This window comes from Poecilia mexicana, unplaced genomic scaffold, assembly GCF_051168715.1.
Source record: "Poecilia mexicana isolate PSO_F unplaced genomic scaffold, ASM5116871v1 scaffold_1, whole genome shotgun sequence".
NCBI lineage: Eukaryota > Metazoa > Chordata > Actinopteri > Cyprinodontiformes > Poeciliidae > Poecilia > Poecilia mexicana.
The window spans coordinates 13,233,787-13,256,789 of record NW_028263370.1 but is presented as its reverse complement, the minus strand read 5'-3'; the positions used below and the strand labels follow the sequence as shown (position 1 = coordinate 13,256,789).

The following is a 23,003-nucleotide window of genomic DNA, read 5'->3' as shown; positions in this document are numbered from 1 at the left end:
CACAACTAATGACAGACACATTAACGTGCACTCACGGCTCACACGTTATTAGATGAAGAGAAAGATGGGGAGCTGGTGTCTGTGCGTCAGTGGATGTGTTTGTAATGCTTCTGTATCAAAAAGCTGAATGTTCTTTGTTATGAAGTGAAATGTGTGTGGCGGGAGCTCTTCGGAGGCAGATTGAACAATCTGTTATTGGACTTATGGGAGATATTGTGAAACTATAAAGAATAAGGTAACGGATGGGGCAGGATTATCTGTGACAGTCAGGAAATTTTACTCCTTTTGCTCTGAGTGCTTTTCAGCTCACTTCATCTTATTGCAACTTGATCATTTTAGATGACAATTTTATTACCCTGGATATTCACTTTTCCTGTGGATTCAGTGTAATTCTTATGAAATTATTGTTCTAACTTTAAAGGGATTAAATATAGACCACATTTCAAGTAAATGCTTTCCAAAGTATGTTAGCCAAGCTGGCCTTTGGGAGGAGGGGAGGTGCTGTAAAGGTTTTGCCAGACATTTCTACATAACTTAATCTACGTTAACCCTCCAAAACCAATCTCTCGTACTGAAAAAAACAAAAAAAAACAAAAACAAAAAAAAAAACAGTAATACTGATTGTTTCATTAATTTGCAAAGTCTTGAACTGTTTATAAATTGGCTGTTTTTGGGGGGGAGATTTGAATTCAGCTACTTTTTTTCAGTGAAAGGATAACCCTTCAGCAAGTCGGAACATTTTGTGCAATTTCATGCTTGTAACAGTCCTGGGGTGACCCTTTACTGTTGTAACATGACTGCACACCAGAAGGCAAAGAAAGGTCTCTGAAAACATTAATGAACAAATTTGGTACGTAAAAACTGGAGTCCCCTTCACACAGTCTTGGCCAGAACCCAAAATAAAACCTTGGAGATGAATTAGCGAAACCCAAGTCTCCTCATCCAACATTATTGTCCGACCATGAAAATGTGCTTCTGGAAGGATGGGCAATAAGATAAACCTACTCCTAAAACTTGTAGAAAAGTCTTCACAGAAGTTGTAACTACAAAGGTTTGGACCAACAGCCCTATGGAGTAAAGATGGCATGTCACTCATATTGGTGTAGTACGTATTAATACTTTGATTTTCCTTCCGTCCGCATATAGCTTTAGCTTGAAATGACAGTCCACGGCCAAATGATATGTTGTGAGATAAGTAGATGGTTTTAGGATCTGAGTGGTCAGACAGATGATGTCCAATGGCTCAAGTGCTGACAGCTAAATTACTGTAATGCTGTTAAATTCTCACAGGTTAAACATGGCCTGATTATGTGTATAAAAATAAGACTTTCAGCTGATCTATTTACCTCTTGTTAAAATGGTGCCTAACCAAGATGTTCACAAACTCACATTTTTTCAAATTTTGCCATGTAAGAACAACAAACTTTGATATATTTTATTCTATTATGTGACAGGCCAATACAAATGAAAGTGCTAGAAAAGGACGCAATTGTCTTTTCCACAAAAGCAGCGCCTCAAATAAATCTGATTTTATTATACTTTTTTTAAAACAGAACTGATGCTAGAATAAGTTATTAGATTTTTTTTTTTTTTTAATCAAACACTTTGGTTTTGCACAACCTGGCAGCCACTGGTTTTCTGTGAAGATCTGTGCAGCAGGTTTAAATTCACAAATCGTATCACCGATGCCCTAGTATCACTGACTTCATTTATAAACACTCTGCTTTAAATAGCAAGCAGTGTCTGTGAACGCTTAGCATTCCCAGTGAGCTGGTCTGTAACTGGACCCAACAACACCGGAAAACAGGAGCTAAAAACAATGTTTACAGAAGGAATTATGAAGGTCGCCTGGGAATGAGGACGGAGAGAGAGAAGTGGTGCCAAGTAAACATAGCAGTGGAACTGGTTTGGTAGAAAATCTTCTTGTACAAAGCTGTCGTACAATTTAAAATCTGAAAAGTTAGGTGTGCACTTTATTCTGCCCCCTTTGCTACGATCCTGGGGTTACTTTTGTTCCAGCTTTGCATATTCAGAGACAAGCTTGCACATTTCTCTTTGCAAAATAGCTCATGCTCATTTAGATTGGTTATATAGCATCTTTGTCGTCAATCGATTATTTTCATGTTTTGCTATAGCATCTCGATTCTATTTAGAAATTAACTTTGACTACACCATAATTAAGGGTTTTTTGGTACTGTTAAGGGCCCAGCATGGTCGGACCGAAGTCGAACTGTTGATGCACAATCATGTGGATTTCGGATGGTTGTTTTCGCACATTTTCACGGCCCAAAAGACGCACCGAGACGAGCTCCCCCTTCTGCTGCGGTAACATCATGGTGTTTTGTCGTGTGTGATTTACAATGGCATGATGAACACAGCGATCGGTACAAAGAGGAACGACTTTTACAAGTTCATAAGTTCAGAGAAGGACACAAGAAATGAGAAAGAGGAGCTTATTTTAATACATGCTTCCCCACGGCCTCCAGCATTTGCTCTTCAAAATCTTCTCTCTGATTGAGAAAATGTATTTAAATATTCTATCTGTGCTTCAATCCCTCCTACTTTACACAGTCAGTCAGTGCAGCAGCTCATGGAAACGCTGCTTTCCACATTAATGAACACACCCATGACATTTAGACCAATCACACAATAGCTCCACATGGTGAATGGGGTGAAAGATTTGCCACAGGGGTTGTGACAAGAAGCGGCAGACGACATGAGGGAGAGAACAAAATTTCACGATTTTCATCACGCAGCTGCGACGAGAACTGCAGGGCCTTTTTCAGTTTTCTTTCAGAAATTCTCTTTATTTAGCTCTGTCCATTGTCCCATCCAATTACCAACTTTTCTGCCTTTGCTGAAGAAAAGTATTTCTCCACTACATGGGTCTTCACAGAAATGGCGAATGCAGTTAATTTGGGGGTTTGGAGTAAACCAGGAAGGGTTGGCAAAGTGTTTCCTGACGGAGACTGAAGTTTGCTTTTGTGATCTGACCAAATGTGCAAAGTACAAAAATGAACACTTTCGCAAGGCAAAAAATGTTAGGAAATAATAGCACAAATAAATACATCTTTTTATAAATATTCAGGCTCGAGTATTGTGGGTTATTTGTTTGCGTAATTGTGTTATTTGTGTTTTAATCTTTGCTTTCTGCCCAGTGTGGACCCAGCAAGGCAACACCATAAGACATCACATCCAAAGCTAGTCTAGACAGCTGCCTCACAGTACTGTCAATCGATCCCTGCACGCTTCACTTAACCCTTTCTCCACAATATAGATTCATACAGAGGCAGCCATGATGTGACCATTGAGAAAACGTAACAAACTAACACTTATTGCGGTAACGACCCATTGCCTTAAGCACCCGTGCTCACACACGCGTAGAAACCCCCTGATGTACCATCAATGCTTCACCTGCTACCGAGACACACATCCTGTCTGAATGTGTGCTTACGGTCTAATCATGGCCTGCGGTGATACACCTATGTGTGCGTGTGTGTGCGTGTGTGTGTGGGTGTGTGCGTGCGTGTGTGCATGCGTGTATATGGCTGTGTGTGTTCATTAAAGAGGACATTTTCAGTAAATGTCACTTATATATCAGTCCTATCTCTAAGCGAGAGCCTGCCATTACCAGCTCCATGCCCGCAGGTAGCGGAACCACATGGATATCATTGACAATGGCTGTGAATTTCTTCCTCTTCATTCCATCACTCAGAGCATTTTGTATGCATGTGTGGCCGCGACTCCTTGCGTGTGCGCGCGCGCGCGGGCGTGTGTGTATTGGCGGCGTGGTGAAGGGCAGTATTAAGTTGAGCTCAGGCAGAGTGTCATTGAGCTCATTCAGATTCTTTGCTGCATATGTGTAACCATGACGCTCCTCCAGCTAATGAAAGAGTCAAGGGAGGGAGGACAAGGTTTCTATGGCAACCGTCACAAGGAGAGAAAGGAGAATGGTGGCGTGTCTTGCTTTTTAGGGACGTCGTAGGACTGTGTGCGCTGATGGTGGAAGTCTCCGTCCACGCACATGCATGTCCATGTGCAGCTTATTTTATCAGCACCAAACAGAATGATACATCTGAGTCACTTACTTATGTTTCAAACCAGTTTGATCCGGATTTAGTCTACAATTATTTATTTCTCCATATGTGAAAATTCGTAATGTGTCTGTTTACTTAGCTAGAGCAAAACACATTTCAAATATGATTTTTGAGAAAGAAATGACTCCTGAGACACAGTAGCATTTCTGAGCTTAAATTTTGCACCATTTACATTATTATTTCAGAGGGGTTAGGTGATGGAAAAACACACATCAACACCTCGGCTCATAAATCTATCAGGGGAAGACGGCTAAAGCTCTTGGGGTTGTTGCTCGGAGTGACAAAGGACAACAGTTTGTGAACTGCACCACAACAATCCTAAATCCCTGGGAACATCCAGACCAACAGCAGCATTTGTATCTCTTTATGTACTTTAGGTAACATGATTTTAGCAATGCTTTCCACTGTTTCACATAACAACTATAGTGGTCCGGCTTCACCTCCATGCATGGATAGCCAAAATCTGGAGGAGATGAATCACAGCACATGTGCAAGAATAAAAAAAAAAACAACAAAAAAAAGTTTTAAGTTTTTTTTTTTTCTTTTTTTTTCTCAAATGTAGCTAGGAGAAAAATCAAAGCTACATTTAAAAACAATCAGATGTTACTTTTCACTTCATCTCATAATTTCAATGGACTCATCAGGAAATTTGGATCAAATCACAAAGTGTGACCCCTTGTCACTAAGAGATGGCTAGATGCACATGGCAGAATTTTTTTCCTTTATCTATGTATGAACCCCTTAAAAAAACTTTGCTCACCTTTGGCCATCCCTGGTTTGAAACGGCTGACTGCAAAAATGCAGCCAACAAATCCATTTCACAAGGAACTTGCTATGATATAAATCTTTAGCAATTCTCATGTTTCTTAATGTGGATAATTACGTCTCTCTGCAGGTGAACAAATAAAGCTTAAGCTGAAGAAAGTTTAGTCCTGCACAGTTTAAGCCTTCGCTTAAACTGTGCAGGAAAAATGAGGAACAGCATTTTTGACATGTCTTGTTTCACAGTTTCTGAGGCAAAGACAAAAAAAAAAAAATAATCCAAATAACATCTTACCTCAACCCTTTGTGTGTTTGTTTGTAGTTTATGGCCGTGCCCCCATCCCCATGGCGGTGGTACGCAGGGAACTGTCTTGCGAGTCGTACCCCATCGAGCTACGCTGTCCTGGCACGGATGTCATCATGATCGAAAGCGCCAACTACGGCCGCACTGATGACAAGATCTGTGATTCGGACCCCGCCCAAATGGAGAACACCCGATGCTACCTTCCCGATGCGTACAAGATCATGTCACTGAGGTCAGTATTTAATCATTGTGGAGTTCCCTGTATTGCAGGACAAATCCAGAAAACTTCAGTTGTAATTTGTTACGTGCTGCTTTGTCGATCGCAAGTGCTGCACGGTATGCTCGGCTGCAGTGTGCAATCTCGAATCGCGCCACTTGGATAGAGCAGAACGGACATTAATGCCAGCTGCTTTATTTGAGGCAACGAGATCAGAGCAAAAGTAAGTGTGTGCTGTCAACTGTTAGTTTTTACATGTTGAGATCTACCTACATGTTAATCTGCTTCCCAGAAGATCACAGAAAACAACAGCTAAGAAACAACTACCAATGAAAAAAATAAAATAAAATGGAAAGAAAGCCAAAGGTGAAGTGGAATGCACTTAAGGCAGTGTAACTTATGAGCTCTGTGTCTTGCAGACTTGCTGCAGCACAATACCATAAAAGAAACCGGATGGAGATGTGTGAGCTCACCCTCTCCCCCACTCACTTCATCTGTGTGAAAACCTCGTCTATCAACTGTGTTGTTGGGCAGCTCAATGATTGAAGGTCATAAAGTGCTTCGCAGAGTATTATCAGTTTATTATTGAACAATTGCTCTGTTTTTATCACTTCACAAGTGATGGGATAGCCAGTTAAAGAGAGAGTTATTTTCCTTCTTGAGCAGCTCTGAGTTGTCGGAATCTCTCCTGGAGTAGGATTCAGTCAGAGTGGTTTCAGTTTGGAGAGTCAAACCAAAAAAACGGGGTTTGTTCTTCACCAAACGCCTTTGAAGAAGATACTTCTACCATGTAAGACAACACATGGATAGTAAGTTCAGTTTTTTTACCTCGTTGTTTTTGGTCTAAGACAAATGTTTGGCGCCAATAAAACATAAATGTGAAAAATAAGACCTTGAAGTATAAATGGAGAATACAGTTAGGGATGAAAACCATGCATCTATTGCTGTAGGCAAACTTTAACATTTTCTATGTAGGTTTACAGCATTTTTCAGGTTTGTCATTCTGTTGAATGACAATGTAACTTTTTTTTTTTCAATGAAGATGGGATTTTTGATGAGGGACAATTAAAACATATTAAGTTAAAGACTGCATGGTGTCCTCTAGAGCACCACACAGTGCAGTGCCAGGGTTCATTTTACATAGATGTTCCTTGAAATAAAGATTTTAGTGAGAGATTGTGCAAAAAAGAAAAGTTAATCACTATACAACTTCACAATGAGGGTACCAATAATTATGAAGCATTCTTCCAGCGCTCCAATTCTTCTTTTAGTACTTGAGTTTTTAACAGTGTTAAAATAGATGTGAACACATTAAACATTCCTCAAACTTGGTAGCTTTAAGCGTTTAGAAGGAGTTTTTGGTTAGTTTGGTTGTCATTCAAAACCCTGTGGTCTGTATCAGTCTCTATTAAAAGCTGAACTACCAGTCCGTTCTCTAATAAGCAGGTATATTGGTCAGAACTAAATGGATAATACTACCAGACTAAAGATAGCAATAATAAACCAGGGCTCTCTCTAATGAGAATGTCTGGATATACATAATTCAATTATGTCGCCATTAGTTTCTGGATTTTTCAGATCATGTGTTGCTCTGACTTTGAGTGTCCCCCCTCCCACTGCCCCATTATTTCCTCCCCTCTTCTTTCTTCTGCTTTACTACTTGCTGTCATTGCGCCTCTTCTCCTCCCTCCTCCGTGTCTCTGGTCAACCACCTGCCTCTGACATGTGCTGGTGTTGTGATGGGCATTACTTTGGCCTGGCTTGGTCTCACTAAACACTCCGGCTGCTGCAGCCTGTGTGGCCGTTCTCCTGCAAGCCAACCCCCTTTCTATCTATAATTTATATGCAGGAATACGCACGCACACACACACACACACACACACACACACACACGTGCGCGCACACACACAACATGTTCCACCCAGGGGCTACACCAGACTTTAAGCTCCAATTAGCAGAGCCAGAGGCCAAACTTAATCTGGAGGGATCCTCTGCGGAGGTGACTTAGACCGGAAACAACTGTTTATCGCCTATATTTGAGGTGAGAATGTGTGAATGCGCGTCGCTGCTGGCAAGTTTTATTTAATGCACTGAGTACTGTATGTGCATGGCAATCAACAGGGCTCAAGTGTGCTCATGCGCTCAAAGCCCTGTTTTGAAGAAATGCACACAGCAAATAACAGTCAGCATATGCACATGCACATATCTGATAACTTGTTAATGTACATTAAAGGATTTTTTTTATGGGTTTTGCAGACATTGCCGTGAATATTTTCTTTTGTGAATTCCAGTCCTGCACCGCACTCGCATCGCTCCTTACTCAGTCTGTTTCAACCTGTCTGGATCCCACTCTATCATTCCCTCTGTGTCTGTATCATCTCTGGCTTTCAAGCTCAGCTCAACTGGCTGATAAAATCAGAGCATGTTCCGCCTGCCCAGTGTTTCCAAAGTATCGTATTCCCTCTTTGTTTTCTCCTCTGCCGCACTGGAAGGCCAGGGAGAAGCGTGCGCACAAGTGCTGTGTGATGATGAACGTGTGTATATGTGTACATGTGTGTGCCCGCACCGCATAATTGGTCCTGATATCAAAGCCTCATATCTCTAGAGAGTCTCACAAGACTTCTCAGGCAACTTAGAAAGGACCTGATACTGCTGCATTTACCAGATTATCTCCCCATTGGGATACACTAGGTTGAAGGGGAAATGAAGCCTTGGCCATGAAAGTTAAGCTTAATCTGTTTTACTGGTACACTGGCCTTAGTTCAGTGACTTGGTCTGTTTTATCTGCTTTTAAACTGAAGCTCCAAATATTTATTTAAAGAATTCGCTATTGACGATTTGCTTTGTAGATGACTTTTCCACTTGTTTGAATTTTCTTTAGACTTTTTAATCTGCAACATTAAGATCTAGCTTGGTCAGATTCTTTCTCATCAAACTCTTGCCTCTATGAACCTTGCTTTTGTATGCTGGTGCATGATCATGTTAGAGCTGAATGGGGCGACACACAATTGTCCAAAATATATTGGCACGCTGATGCTTTAGGAGTTGATTTCAGTGTAACTACAGGACTGATCCCAATTCCCCATACTATAATCGTTTTGCATGCAATCAACCTACCGAGGGACTGAGTATAAAAATTTCGCAAGATTTGACACATACAGAATGAACAAAAATAATAAATTATTGTGCACTGTTCCTTTTAAGTGAATAATTAAATATGTGCCTTACCAATCTTTATATTTGACATGATGCGGTCAGGTAAGTGCCGTTCTCCTGACAACCGTCAAACTCATACTTGCCCACTGGATTCCCATACAGGGAGGCAAGATTTCTCCACTGCTCTACAGTCTAGTGATGGTATTCTTTACACAACTGTATCCAATTGTTGCACGCACTTACAAAGCTTGACTCCAGTTGCTTGGCCATGAAACCTTGTACCATGTAGTTCCCTCTGCAGTTCTAAGGTCTGTAACTACCGGCTCTGTAGAAGGTTGAAAATCCCTGCACACTCTGGACCTCGAAACCTCCTGAGCCTGCTCTGTTATGCTTAGTGGCCCATCACTTTGTGGCTTAGATGCTGTTGTTTCCAATCACTATCCTTTTTTTTTTTTTTTTTTTTTTTTTTAAATAATACCACTATCGGTCGACTGTGAAATATTTAGCAGCGAACGAATTTGACGACTGGACTAACTGCACACGTGGCGTTCTGTCACGGTACCTTACTGGAGTTCACCGAGTTCCTGAGAGCAGTCCAATCTTTCACAGATGTTGGAGCACTCTGCTTGCTTAGCTGCTGGTTGTTATACACCTGTGGCCATGGAGTTCAATGATTTGGAGAGGAGACCCTATACTGTAGGTAGCACTGTATATGTCTTTTCTAAATATGTGTAGTGTTGTTGGCTGCTTTCTGTTTTGGATAACAAACAGTGCTTTTCTGGCTTAAATTTTTTTTATATACTAAACCCACAAGGACCTCCATATCATTTGAGGCTCCACTAAAAACCCTTTTCAGTCCTGCCTTTTTTTCTAAACAAGACAGCTGGATATGAAATAACCAACACTTCAAAAGTAAACACGATGAAAGAGTGAAATGTCCAACAGTAACTGAACTTCATCGCTATATGAATCTGCCTGAATGAGCAGATGTGGTAACCACACTGTAAGTTTCTTTTTTAAATAACTTCTTACGTAGGGATTCAGCGACTTTAGTTTGATAGGAACTGTTCAGATCAAAAATCAAAATCTCCCTGAAAATAGCTAACTTTAAATGTTTTTCACTTAATTAAGAATTAACAAATTCTTAATTGAGTAGTTTGTGAACTGCGTGCTTGTGACATAGTATGGTGCATTGGAAAATCAAAAAAAAAAAAAAAAAAGAGTTGGACTTTTTAGTCTCCTGGCACGCAGTCAGCAGTCCAGCTAGAAACTGTCAAGGCCCCAGCTGACTCTTTGTGCATCTCTGTTGAGGACATATGATTCCACTTTAGAGTGTTTGTTAAGCTCCCCCAAGTTCAACAACACTCTTCCATTCAGGTCCATGCATGTTTTCCAAGAAAAATAAATGTTCCTTTTTTTTCACTAAAGCTCTCAAAGCTGCCACAGTTGGACACAGTCGGGGTGTGATTGGACGGCTGTATATTAGGGCAATATTTCATAGCTGGGAGTGCTGCACGCAAAAAATGTTGAAAACCCTCCAAGTTACAGTGATTTGTTCAGATCAAAATTACTTTTTAAGGCGTATAGGTGCTTCACGACGCACTCCCTGCCCCTCGCTGATACTTAAGTGCTTCATGAACCAAGCACCTTTTAGCCCGCTCTCTCTCTCTTTCACGTTCGTCTTCTTAATCCCACGAACACCACACTAGAGGCCAAAAAAATGTGGCCAGCCTGAAGGATGTGTAGACTGTGCACGCAGACACGTAAACTCTTCTCTGCTACCTCTGCCAGAGCTGTCGTGTTAGAAAATTACTTTTAGACTTCAAACAGACCTTCCCCCTCCCCCGGCATCTCTATACCACCTTGTCACCTTGTTTGCTCTCCTCTTCCTTCTTTTCCATCCTCCTCTAGCTCCCTCCATGCCTTCCAAAAGAGTACCTCAGCACAAAAAGAAGAAAAAAAAAAGCTCCGACAGGAAAAACATGGGTGGGGTGCTTTTTTGGCCCTTTTCCTTGCCTTTGGAAGTGTTAAATAGCAACATGCTTCATTTAATATTCTCCTATCTGTCACCCTCTTGATATTTCATTTTTTTTGTCACTCCATTTCCAGTTTTTTTTTTATTCTTTTTTTCTTTCCTCCTTCCCACTCCTCATTCCTCAAATCGGTTTACACTCCCCCATTTCTCACCCTCGCTGTCACTTTCCCTTCCTCCATCGCCATCTGTTTTAGCTTTCACTTCCATTTCTGTTTTTACATTCACTTTTTTTCCTCCTTCACAGGCAATGAGCAAAGGTGGGCTATAGGCCGGGGGCCTAAAGGTTGTAGCATGTTTCCTGGATTTAATATGCTGTTTCTATGGTTTTTGGGCTCATATCGACCAAATTCGCCCCCGTCGTCACCAAGACAGACATTAAAAGTCTCCAGATGAAACCCTCTGTGGCTCGAAAGAAAATATATATGCCACCGCCCTGTGAGCCCACGCATGCGTGTTGTCCAAAAAAAATGTACACTTTCAAAGAAACTGAAATAGTTTCTCATGTGTTCCTGCATTGAAGAACTAAGTCTCAGCCTTCAAACCTTCAGGTTGATTGTGCTTATATGAAAATGTTTTTAACCATATGCACGCTCGGGCCGAGTATTTCGAAGGTGCACATCCCACAGTAGTGTGCTTTTGAGCGTGTATGAGTTAGTAAGTTTGCAGCAGCAGCGTTTGAAGCATTCACACAGGACACAGTAAAGAAACCTCTGAAGTTCTCTCCCTCTGACTCTCTGAATTATAGAAAACCACTTGAATCGCTGACTGCAATCTAGTGTTAGCCGTGCACTGCAGTTTAAGAATGTTACCGGCGGGCTACGCCATACGGTTTGTCGCTTTTTTAGGGGGTTTGTTTTCCCAGGCTTATCTGCACTTCATCTGTCCTCCCCATTTGAGTCTAATCCATCTCCTGTAAAAGCAGAAGACGGAGGAGAAGTCGAGAGAAGCCGGGCAGATAATGATGCATAAATAAACGTTACCAAGCCATACATAAATCTTACACTTTTGATCATTATTCCACCTCTGTGACTGAAGCCATAAAAAATAATATCGTTGACTAAATTGAAGTTTTACATTGAAGCTGTGACTGCTGTGTGAATGGGTGTTGTTTTGTATTGGCTGACTAAAGAATTTCTTTAAGTTCAGCAGGGTAATATTTGCTCAATTTTGTTGTTGTATAAATGTAAATTTTTTTTTAAGCATAGGGTATTCCATAAATATCGCATATTTTCCCAGTTTGTGAATTTTACAGTGATTTTCTTTTTGTTTTTGTCTTTCCATGTTTTTTCCGTGTTTTAAGTCAAATGGAGCACTTAGTGTGCTGTCCATGTTTTCGTGCCATTGACTTCAATTCATAATGTAATTTTTGAACATGCTATTGCAAGTTTATCTCTGACCATTTCTTGCATTTCCTCTTGGTGTGATGGGTTCAAAATTTCTTCTTGTTTTGCTGTTTTCCAATAACTGAAGATGCTTTTTTTGTGTATTCTAAATCTACCAATTTGCATATAAAGACTGGGAAAAATTTACTTTTTGCGACGGATCAGAATCAATACAACCAATGCCCCAGTCATCTAAAATGAACATTTTTAGTTTGCTTAGATTCAAAGCAGACGCAACATATTTGCAAATATGGATTTGGGAAAAACTGTTAATGTTTTTTTTATTGTTCGTTTTTTTTTAAAAGATAGACAATATTAGAAGTCTAGTTTCCTTCATGAAGAAATTTTTACTTTTTTGCCCACTCTGAGAGATTGGGGGAAAAAATGTTTTACTGTGAATATGAATATTAAAATTCGTGATTTTTTTTTTATCATTGAAGTTAACAGTTCAATTCATTCAAAAAAATGAAAGGACTTCATAAAGTTAAATAAGTAGCATTTTAAAAATTCTTCACTTTTTCTTTTTGATCTATTCGCTCCGCCTCTGTCCTGCCTCTCCTATGAATCCTGCTTCCCACTGAATGAGGTCATAGCTTGAAATGTCCTACTTAATATGTGTGTGTATGTGTGTAATGGTGTATGCAATTCTACGTGCATGTGCTGCCACCCTCATAAAGTCACCACGGCTACACGGGATGCCCTGCAGCACCCTGGGGGCCCAACTGTCACCCATGCTCAGTGCAGTAATTAGGGCCCCCACACATACACACAGTTGTGAACATACACATGCATACCGTGGTGCACACATTTCAGAAGATACTTAAATATAAATGCTGAAATGCACAGCATTTTTCAAACATATTTACATATTTTTTGAATGACATAGTCAAAGTTATTGGGACATGGATAGATCTCTTCAACCACTCGGACTAAACTCGAGCTGTTTGGCTAAGAATGGGCAAACATAAGTCTAGTTGTTCAAACCTAATATACCTGCAACAGGCTTGCAGCTATAATTGCACTGAAAGGTGGTACTCTAAAACCACCTTTAGAGTCAATACTCAGAGGGGTTGAATAAATACGCACACCGCAATTACCAGAAATTTGTTTTCAGAAATATATTAAAACCATAGAATATTTTCCTTCCACTTCATTGGGCACACTTTTTTGCTGCAGTGTTCTATAAAATCGCCAACAAAAAAAAAATCTAGATTTTTGGTTGCAAAGTGATACAATGCAAAAAAGTGGACCCCTTTATAAAGGCAATGCACATACATAAATTTCCTTCTGGTGTCAACAGGATTGTTTTGCAATCAAGCAAAAGATAACGGTGCCGCAGACATTCTTCTAAACTCACAAGCAGATATACCTTCGCCCACTGAATGACAACTGGGCCCCTTTTTTTCCTCTTAAACCTCTGTATTTTCACATGGCAGAGTCTCTGCTGTCTGACCCTGTTCCTCTGTCACTGCAGCTCTGCTAACCTTAGTTATTGTGCTTCACTGAGCAGCAAAGCTACATGGCTGCCTGAGAAAGGCTTGCGAGCGGCACAGACAGCGCTCACTTCCACTGCCTCTCAAACGCAAATGCACACAAAGTGTGACACGTTTGGAGACGACGAGCGTGAATCAGTGGCCTGGACATTGCCTGTGTGTCGACAGTGACTGACTACCTGACTGACTTGATACTTTGACACTGTCACTGAAGCGCAAATCCAAACCAGAACACTAGGCAGCGATACCCCCACCCTGCCCTACCTCGGAGCCTGCTCCTCTGCAAATGTGCTGCATCCTGAAACCTCTGTGCTTTCATCAGGCAAGACTGAACCGAGTCCTACAGTTCACTTCTTTTCTGCTTCTGAGCAATGATAGAGGATAACCTCCTTCTTTGTAGGCTCTGCATCTTTAGAATTAATACAGACTTAGAGGCTTTCTTGGCCTTTAGCTAGATTTAAATGGGATCGTCTTATCTGTTTATTGTACAAAGTGGAAAAAAAATCCACAAGCAAACATAATAAAGAGCGAAAGACTGGGATCTAAGCAAAGGAATGTGCCTAGGTAAAATAAAGAGGAAGACTCCCCAAGTGTGTCCTGGAATTGGACGACATGGAGGTTGCCATGGTTACTACTGGAAGAGGAGAGAGGTGGAGGGGAGAGACGGCGGAGCTAAAAAAAAAAACCTGTACTTGGCTGTCAGTCTAACCAGAAGGATGGAACGATGAGGTGTTTTTGTTTGTGTTTGGTGCCTTTCTACATGATAGACCATACCATGTCATAATATTATAAATCAGTTTTGTTTGTGTTCACTGATATAAGAGATAATAATTGATAAACATACCGAGCTGAGTGTTTTTCTTAGAAATTGTGTGGAACACCTTTTCATGAGTTCACCTTTGCAAACACAATGTTTCTACCTGGATATTTAGAATAATCCAACCTTTAATTTGAGGATATAGATGCAATTGTGGAAAAAAAAAAATCCTTAGAGGATGAAAATGTTGAGCAAAATAATCATGGTAGTTAGAATTTAGCAAATTTAGCTGTACAAGTACATTTAAAAACAATAATTCAAAATTTTTTACTAAGTTTTTAAAGTGTCTCTTAGTTGTTAATCTTGCATAATTTACTAATAAAAAAAATGTTGATCAAAATGAACCCAATTAAAATGTATTCAGTTCATCACAGCAATTTTATTGCATCAGATTTGCTTTTTTTTTTTTTTTTTTTTGAGTGGATTGTCCTAAATGTTTTTAACTCTTCAGTACAAAGAAATGAGGCTGGCGTTACTAGGCTGACTGCAGATTGATGGATTAGACTGAAAATCGAAGTTTAACTTACAATTCTTGTTCGCCTGACTTGAGTGATCGCTGATCATCTCTCCAGCAGCCCTTTTTAATCGCTCACATCTTCCAAATGGCAGTTCATTTTGCATCCTGTCATGCATGAAGCTGGACAGGGCAGGGAGGTGATGCTGGTTGGTTTTACACACCCTACAAACCATCCAGCAAGCAATACATGTGATATAGTCACTGTGTGTGCGTACATGCATTTCAGGGCATGAAAAGCTTTTTTTTTTTTTTTTTTTTAAATAAAGAAAAGAAATCTAACAAAAAGAAAACATGTGACAGATGTGAGAAGGTGGCCTCCTCCAGCCAAATATTAATAATATAACACATTTCAAAGTTTTCCCTGTTGGGAAAACAACATTATTTTACCTGTGGTTTGTCTGACAGGCTGACAGAGACACATTCAGTGAGCTCCACACGCTGTGTTGGTGTTGCTCTCACTTGTGTGTGTGTGTGTGTGTGTGTGCGCCGTGTTGGAGGGGGTAGGAAGACAAAAAGTGAGACAGATCTGTCATTTCTTCATCAGTAGAGTGTGGTTGGTCTGGTACAGGTGTGATGCATCTGCTTCCATACATCCCCCAAGGTAGACATATACACAGACGTGTACAAACACACCGGCCCCCTTGGTTTGCTCCCTATCTCTCCCTTCTGTCAATCACAAACCCTGCATCAATCTTCAATTACTTACGACATTCCTTGTCTATCTCTCTCTCCCCGCTGCTCCTCTCCTTCCACTTCCTGTTCTCAATGCGCTTCCATCACTTCAGTTGTCCGTCTCCGAAGAGCCCTTCTGAATATGTGTCTATAACCACATCAGGATCCAATAAGACAGAATTGAGGCCAGTAGTGGAGGAATCTCATGTGTGTAGTGTATAGAGGATGGCGAGGGGGAGACAGTGGCTTTTTCTCCTGTAGCAAGATATTGTAACTCTTTCTGCTGTCAAATGACTTTCCTCAGCTCCCGCTGGGCATAAGGAGCCCTGAGTCGTCACCTCTTCCCTTTTGTTCTCCTCTCATTTATGGCATCCTTGATTTGGGATTTATCAATTTATTTAATAAATTTGTCTCTACATAAGAGACTTTATTAAATTTTGCTAAGAATAAAATGTTATGTATCATTATAGTGCTACACAAATTGTCATTTTATGGATGCATTTTGGATGTGAATGTAATGTTTTTATTAGCTATTTTATTTAATAGTTTCTGCTTTACTTTTCTCACAGTAATTTGCGTCCCGGCACATTACTCTGGAAGTAACAAATAAATTATTTGGAATATATGCTGTATATAGCATAATCTCTAATGCGTTCTTAATTAAAGAGTAGACACACTTGGTTGCAAGGCAAACATGTTAATATGCTTTCCCATCATGCTCTGACAGCGACTGCTTTAAACTCCTCTTTGAATCTTTTCAGATCATTTCCCCCTATGTCGAGCCTTCTAAAATGTGCTCTTGCATAATTCCCCACATACCATGCCTTGTAAAAATATGCATGCCTTTTTTCTTTTTTCAGGTTTTTTTTCCTCATATTTGGTCATATTTGATAGACTAATACAGGTTAGTAGGTTATTTTGAAAAGTGTTGTCAAAACAATTTAGAGGTCATGGATTTTTTTTCCACACTTTTCCTTGTGGCACGCTCCACTTCATTGTATTTTATTGTGCCTTAACGTGACGGAGCAGCTCCAAGTAGTCCATAAATGTGAAGTGGAAGAACAGTGTAGAACCATCTCTCACAACAAGTGCTTCTCTAGGTCTCTTGGGATGCGTCTCTTGCAGCTTCTTTTCAAATAGCTCGAGATCAGTCTGAATTGAAACCAACTGTAGTCAGCAGATTTCAAGCACCATCGAAGATGTTCAGTTGGATGTAGGCCTGGACTTTGATGAGGTAGTTAAAAAAAAAAAAATGTGTCTAAACCATTTCCATTTGAGTACTGCTACTTTGCTAGGCTGTGATTTTAGAATCACCATCGTGCTGGACAGATAACATCATGTAGTCTCACTACAATCTTGAATTATAACACTGAATTTTCGTCCTGCGTAATCATGCAAACGATTTTTTTTTTCTTTGAATTTGCCAACAAATATACCATTGTTAAAATTTCGCCTGCAAAAAAAGTTGCCTTCAAATGTCGTGACCTTTTGGTGACTCAAGCCAAAGCAATCAGTCAAGTCAAGCATCTGTTAGCCAATCAAATTTGATCAGGTTTCAAACAGTTAGCTGGTTCACACAGCTAGACATTAAGAGACACACCTCTGACCCAGACCAATGAAGCCAAATTTGAAAGGCTAAAAGCTACTGGACTCCATCTAGTGCCGATGGCTGTAGCCTGGGTCACCAGAAGGTCACAACATGGTTGCTGAATTTATGCAAATAAAAATGTTTATTTTGTAGCTTAGAATTTTTGCAGATGAAATTTTTAATGCTAATATAAAGCAAACATAAGCTATATAAGCAATTTCACTGGATAAACAGTTTGTGTGTAAAACCAGTCTAATTCTAATGAGACTATGCTTCTTCCATAAGTTTATGAGCAAATCTGTTTTCTGGAGGTCTCTTTGCAGCGTGGGAGAAAAAAAAAAAAAGCAAGAAAAAGTCGGTGACATTCACACAAGGAATCTATATTGCATGTTCAGAACATTGCACAACTCTCTAAGGGAGGCCCACCCAGAGATTTCTCTGTGTTCTTCACCATCCGTGTTCCTGATGGCGTGAAAAGAGGAGCCAAAAGATTGTTCAGCAATACAGTAATGGAACATATTACACAATCAAATATAGTTTGTGGTTATGAATATATATTTTTTTACATTTTCCACCCTGTAGCTTCCCCACTGACTACTAAAGATAAGCAACATACTATCTGCAACAAGCACTAGCAGGCACAAAAAAATGGCCGGATGGATTATGATGTCATTTTAATTTTTATTTAATTAAGCGAGAATCTCTTTATGCTGTTATACACTGCAGTTTGGCATCACGTTTGTCTTGGATTTGCGCCCAGGATAAAACATTTTTCCATGTCTGAGATTATTCTAAATAGTGACTTGCAATAGTATTTATGCCCAAAATAAAAATCTGAAATATGTGATTTGGAAAACGATTCAACTTCGTTGAATAAATACTTTGGAGAATCACTTTTCAATGTAACAGATTTTCTTCCACAGTTGCCTCTGTATTTAGCTCCATCCATCAACCCATAAACTCTGTGCAGTTGCTTTGTCCCTGCTGAAAACAAACATCTCCACTCCATGATGCTACCACCTCCATGTTTCACAATGCGGATGATGCTGTGTTCAGGGTGATGTCATTTACAGAACAGCTGTACTTATACTTAGAGTGTATTACACACTTGTGGACTCATTTTATTAATTAATTTACATCAAAAGGCAATTGGTTGCTCTTATATTGTCTTATTTAAGGGACCTAATAAAAGGACCACTTTAGTTTTTACTTTTAAAATTGTTCAACAACCATAAAAGGTTTTTCTTCTTGTTTTGGACGGGCTATTTGCTGTTTTGTCTAAGAAAAAAAACAATGCAGCAAGTAGTATGTATGCATTTAAGTATGTCAAATAAATACGTTTTTGGTTTCATTGTTTAAAAGTTAAATGTCAAGTTTATGTCTTCCAAGATTAGATCCAGTTGTCCGAATATTTTTATGTGTATGCATGTAGAACAAAATTACTTGTTCAGTTTTCAGACTTACAGATGATATAGCGCACTCATCACAAACTAATGACTAATTAATCACTGCATTATGTATTTAAAGGCAGTTTTACTGACTTCTACTGAAGTCATGTTCGCACAGTTCCATCTTAGTGTTCACAGACTTTTTCCAAAAACAACAAAGGAGAAACATTTAATAGCAGCGTACACAGTGTTCACAATAATAAACAATAAAAGCCTTTGGGTTGTTTGTGTGGAAATTTAACAAAATAACTTAAGAGAGGTCTATTCCAGAAGGCTTTGGATGCGTTGTGTGTGCTCACACTCTTGGGGTCGACGACTCTGGGAGGGAATCCGTATTGGTCTGACGTGAATACAGCTTTCATTTTGGTCCTCACACTTAACTTTCAGAAACTTCTCGCAAGTCATCAGGATTAGTTTTGCATCTTACTTGTCCTGTAATTACACATGGTTGTCCTTTTTTTCTTTTAACACTTTCACGTGCGCAGGCTGCCACACAAACACAATGCCCTCTCTGTGTTGTATATCTGCTCGCAGGTTGACATTTGCTCAGACACAGATGTTGCCACACGCACGGGCTCAGTCCGCCGCTGACAGCCTCGTCAAATCAGTGACATGGTCCTTTATATTCGCACAGATGATTGAAAGGGAGAGGAAGGCATGAAGAGAGAAAGGAGTTGTGCCGAAACATCAGAGACAATAACGGCAGCAGCAGCACCAACTGCAGAAACACAGCCTCCTTATTCCCCGCTCGCCACAGCTCAACTTTGCTAGTGAATGGTTTGTTTGTGTGAAAGAAAAAACAGCAGGCAAGTCCGTATCCAGGGCACAGCCTTCTTTGATGTGGTCATGCTAATTAACATAAAAGAGGAAAAGACAAAGAACTGTGTTGAGAATAGGTTGTAAAGGTGTATGGGGTTGTGCATGGATGATCTGTGCATCTATTTGATGTGTGGAATATGAAAATTGTGAGTTTTTGCTGATGTTTTGGTGTTCTGCTTGACTGAAGGACAGGCAGATTTTTTTTTTTTGTAAGAAAAAAAAAAACAGAAGGCGATGGAGGTACTGGGGACATAAGGGAGTCATTTTTGGATGTGAATCAGGGTACTGGCTCCGTTAGCGCGGTGACGTCAGCTTGGGCTTTACTGAGGATGGAGGGATTGTGAGAGAAACAGAGGGAGGCTGAAGATGACGCCCTGAGGGAGTCAGGGATCAGAAAGGTATTAAGGCAACGGAGAGAGAAAGAAGAAGAAGGCAGAGAACGGAGGCAGCAATAAGAGGCCTACCACATATATCGGTGTGTGTGTGTGATTTCGGAAACTGCAGCTAAGTGGGTTTAGGACAGATAAACAGAGAAAAGAATGATAGTCGGAACAACAGACAAAGAAGGAGGAACTGAGAGGAATAATTCCTAGACGGGAAGGATGAAGACAAAGGCAGAAAAAAATTGGTTTATTATCTTGGCTTAGAAAGTGTGTGGAGAAGAAGGAATGAAAGGTGCTGCAGACAGAAATAGACGGAGTGAGAGAGGAGTGATTGGGAAAAGATACAGCACACAAGGGATTTTGTCAAATCTTTGCTCCCTGCCCTTTATTTAGTCAATAACCTTCAGTGCTTTGTGAGTCTGCCATGAATCCTTTTTTGCAGTGTCATAAAGCAGAAATATGTGCACAAAAATGCACAGCTTCCGTTAGTGCATGGCCTATTTTTTAAATTTATTAGTGAAAAGGTTCATGTCCACATAAATCCAGTCATTTACTTTTCTTGTAGCAAACTGAAATGAGCAGTTGACAAGATTTTAAACATGAGAACACAAGAAAAAAAAATGGCAATAGCTAAAAGGGATGTAATCTTAGATTCGGTTTTCAGGCACACTTTTGCTTTGTCTCGTTCTGGTGTAGACCAGACGCAAATCAAAGTATTAAATTCTCCTTTCTGTCCCCCCGCCCCCCAAAAAAACCTAATGTTTTGTGAATGTCACAGTTTGCTACAGCTCCCCCGCCCCTCTCTATAAATGTTACAGTTGGTGGTGTGGACACTCTCTATACCAAACAAAACAAAGATATGAAGAGGTTTTTTATGAACAGAGGCCACATTGGTTTATCCAAAAAAAACCAAGGTGGAATTTCCACAATGAATAAAACGGTCTTCATGAAGGTTGTACTAGCCAATTCTGTTGGATCCTTGCTTTTCAGACGGAATATTCCCTCCTCCTTCTATAATAACAAGACATTACTTTTACAAAGCAGCTGACTTCCTCTGTGCTGTCAGTGTTCACATCCCCTCTCCTTAAAGACTTAGTACGGAAATAATTAATATCAATCCCGTTCCTGTAGGAGGAAACGCACTCCTACTCCTACTCCTACTTGTCAGCAGGTGAAATGACATCAAAAGCAGCAGATGGATTGTTTTTTTTTTTTTTTTAGTTCATGATGGGAAAGATGCGAGATCATTAAACGGCATTTTGTGCTCTGATTCACCACCGTGTCCCAGGTATTTGTGTTCATCTGTGGGAGTTGTGAGCAAACTTGTGGCAGCATGTCACTTTTATACCATTCCCACTCCTCACTCCACAAGTTGCACTGGTGACAGGTGACCGATGATGAAGCCACCGGGGCAAGAAATTAAAAAGCACAGAGGCGAGAAAAAAAAAAGAAGAGAGAGAGAGAGGAGGGACATGTATTGTTATTAGAATATGACAGACGTGGCAACACATGCAGTCTGAACCTTTTAAACTCTAGTAACCCTTCAATTGACCACTGACAAACTGGTCAGCAGGAAGCACCACGAACGTGACGGCAAGTAGTCCGCAGCCAATGTTCGTTTTCTCACTCATGCATGTTGCACTGGAAATCAAATTATCTCTCATGCATATTTCATTATTCTAATTGTTGAATGATACTATGAAAAAAGGAGACCTGAGGGATCCAACATGCTCATTAAAAAATCTCAATGGGAGAGTCTGACTGCTTCTAATGTAAATGTCGTCTGTTTGACAGGTGTGCACAGAGGGAAAGCAAGATCAGTTTAACTAATTGAAAGGGAATATTCAGAGGAAAAAAAAATATAGTTAATAACCCATCTTAAAATATTCCCTTTCTTCTCATATCTCCCCCCTTTGTCCTCTCTACATAACGTATTCTTCATGCGTGTTATTTCAATAATTCATTTAAATCAAGGAGTACCATTGAGATAAAGTGGCACTTCAGTGTGAAGAGCATTTTAATGTTATAACGTATATCTGTCATGATAAATTATGGGCACCAGCAGGCCCCCCTATAAATCACCTTTGCTTGCGTGGCTTGTTTAATTACACCTACTCATAAATCCGATGTGTGCATTTTTATCACTGCCCACCTTATTGTACATGCTTATAAACATGCACACAGAGAAAGTGTGCTGTCTTACATTACCTGCTTTATTAGGAGTGAGAAATACTTACATTTTGTGTGTCAAAGGAGAGAACCCCCCCCACCCCCCTTGGTGATTAGAATTAATTATCCAGAGTCTGGGTCAAAACACTTTTAAAGGCAGGTTATTGTTCTTGCTGCTGAACACACACATGCACACACACACACACACGCTTAGACACACTTGTAGTGTCCTTGTGAACAGCTCTTCAGCAACCATTGTGGGCCATCTTGCGTACAAGTGAACTCAATAATTTCATTACTATAGTGTCTGCTTCACAAGTACCAGTAAGCGTGTGTGTGGTCTGCTACATTTAAAACATAAAGAGGCCTTAAACAGAAACGACACCTGAATGTCGGGGGTGGGCGATGAATGCAGAGAAGTGCATCATGAAATTGTATGCGTCTGAGCAGATGTGGCTTTTACTAACAGAGGAAGAATGAAGCTAAATGTTACCCGTATACACTCAACTTTACAAGGTACAAACTGGAAGACGTATATCACAATAAAAGGAGAGTAAAATAAATGTAAAAAAGTAAATATAGAAATAAAAACAAAAGGCAAATATCCCGAACCACTAAATGCAGTCAAACATAAACATTTTGGTCCGCATGCAGTGAGGTTATGTGTGAGGACAGCTAACCCTGCCCATCACTCTGAACACACCATCCCAGCAATGACACATGCTCATGGCAACATCAGGCTTTGGCAATGCCCTTCCTCATGGGCCCACTAGATGAATACTTCAAAATAAAGTAAATTATGAACGGAACATAATTATCTGTGCCTTACGTTCCTTTTTAAGAAAATTATTCTAATGTCTTTTACCAGTCCTTGTCTTTAGTTTGTATGAAATGTGGAATGTGGTCGTACATTGTATTTTGTATTAGTCGAGTTGTCTAATATTGTTTTTCTATTATTTATTTAGTTCAGGCTTTTCTTCTGTGTTTGATGGTTTTGTGTACGTTTGTATTTTGTTTAACTCCCACAAAAAAACAAAACAAAACAAAACAAAAAAAAACGTAGTTATTGGTTAAATTGTTTGATTAAATGATTCGCTGACTGATTGAAAACTGAACCAAAGGACCGCCTTACTAGAGTGATAAG

The 23,003-nt window shown here is 40.0% G+C and overlaps 1 protein-coding gene across 1 annotated transcript in view; it reads left to right on the top strand.

Annotated features, from left to right (window-relative positions):
* adgrl3.1 (adhesion G protein-coupled receptor L3.1) overlaps window positions 1-23,003 on the top strand; it is a 161,654-nt gene that overhangs the window by 44,535 nt on the left and 94,116 nt on the right. Inside the window, exon 4 of the mRNA XM_014984400.2 lies at window positions 5,182-5,395. Within this exon, the coding sequence (XP_014839886.1) occupies window positions 5,182-5,395 (214 nt within the window). The remainder of the gene's footprint in view (window positions 1-5,181; window positions 5,396-23,003) is intronic.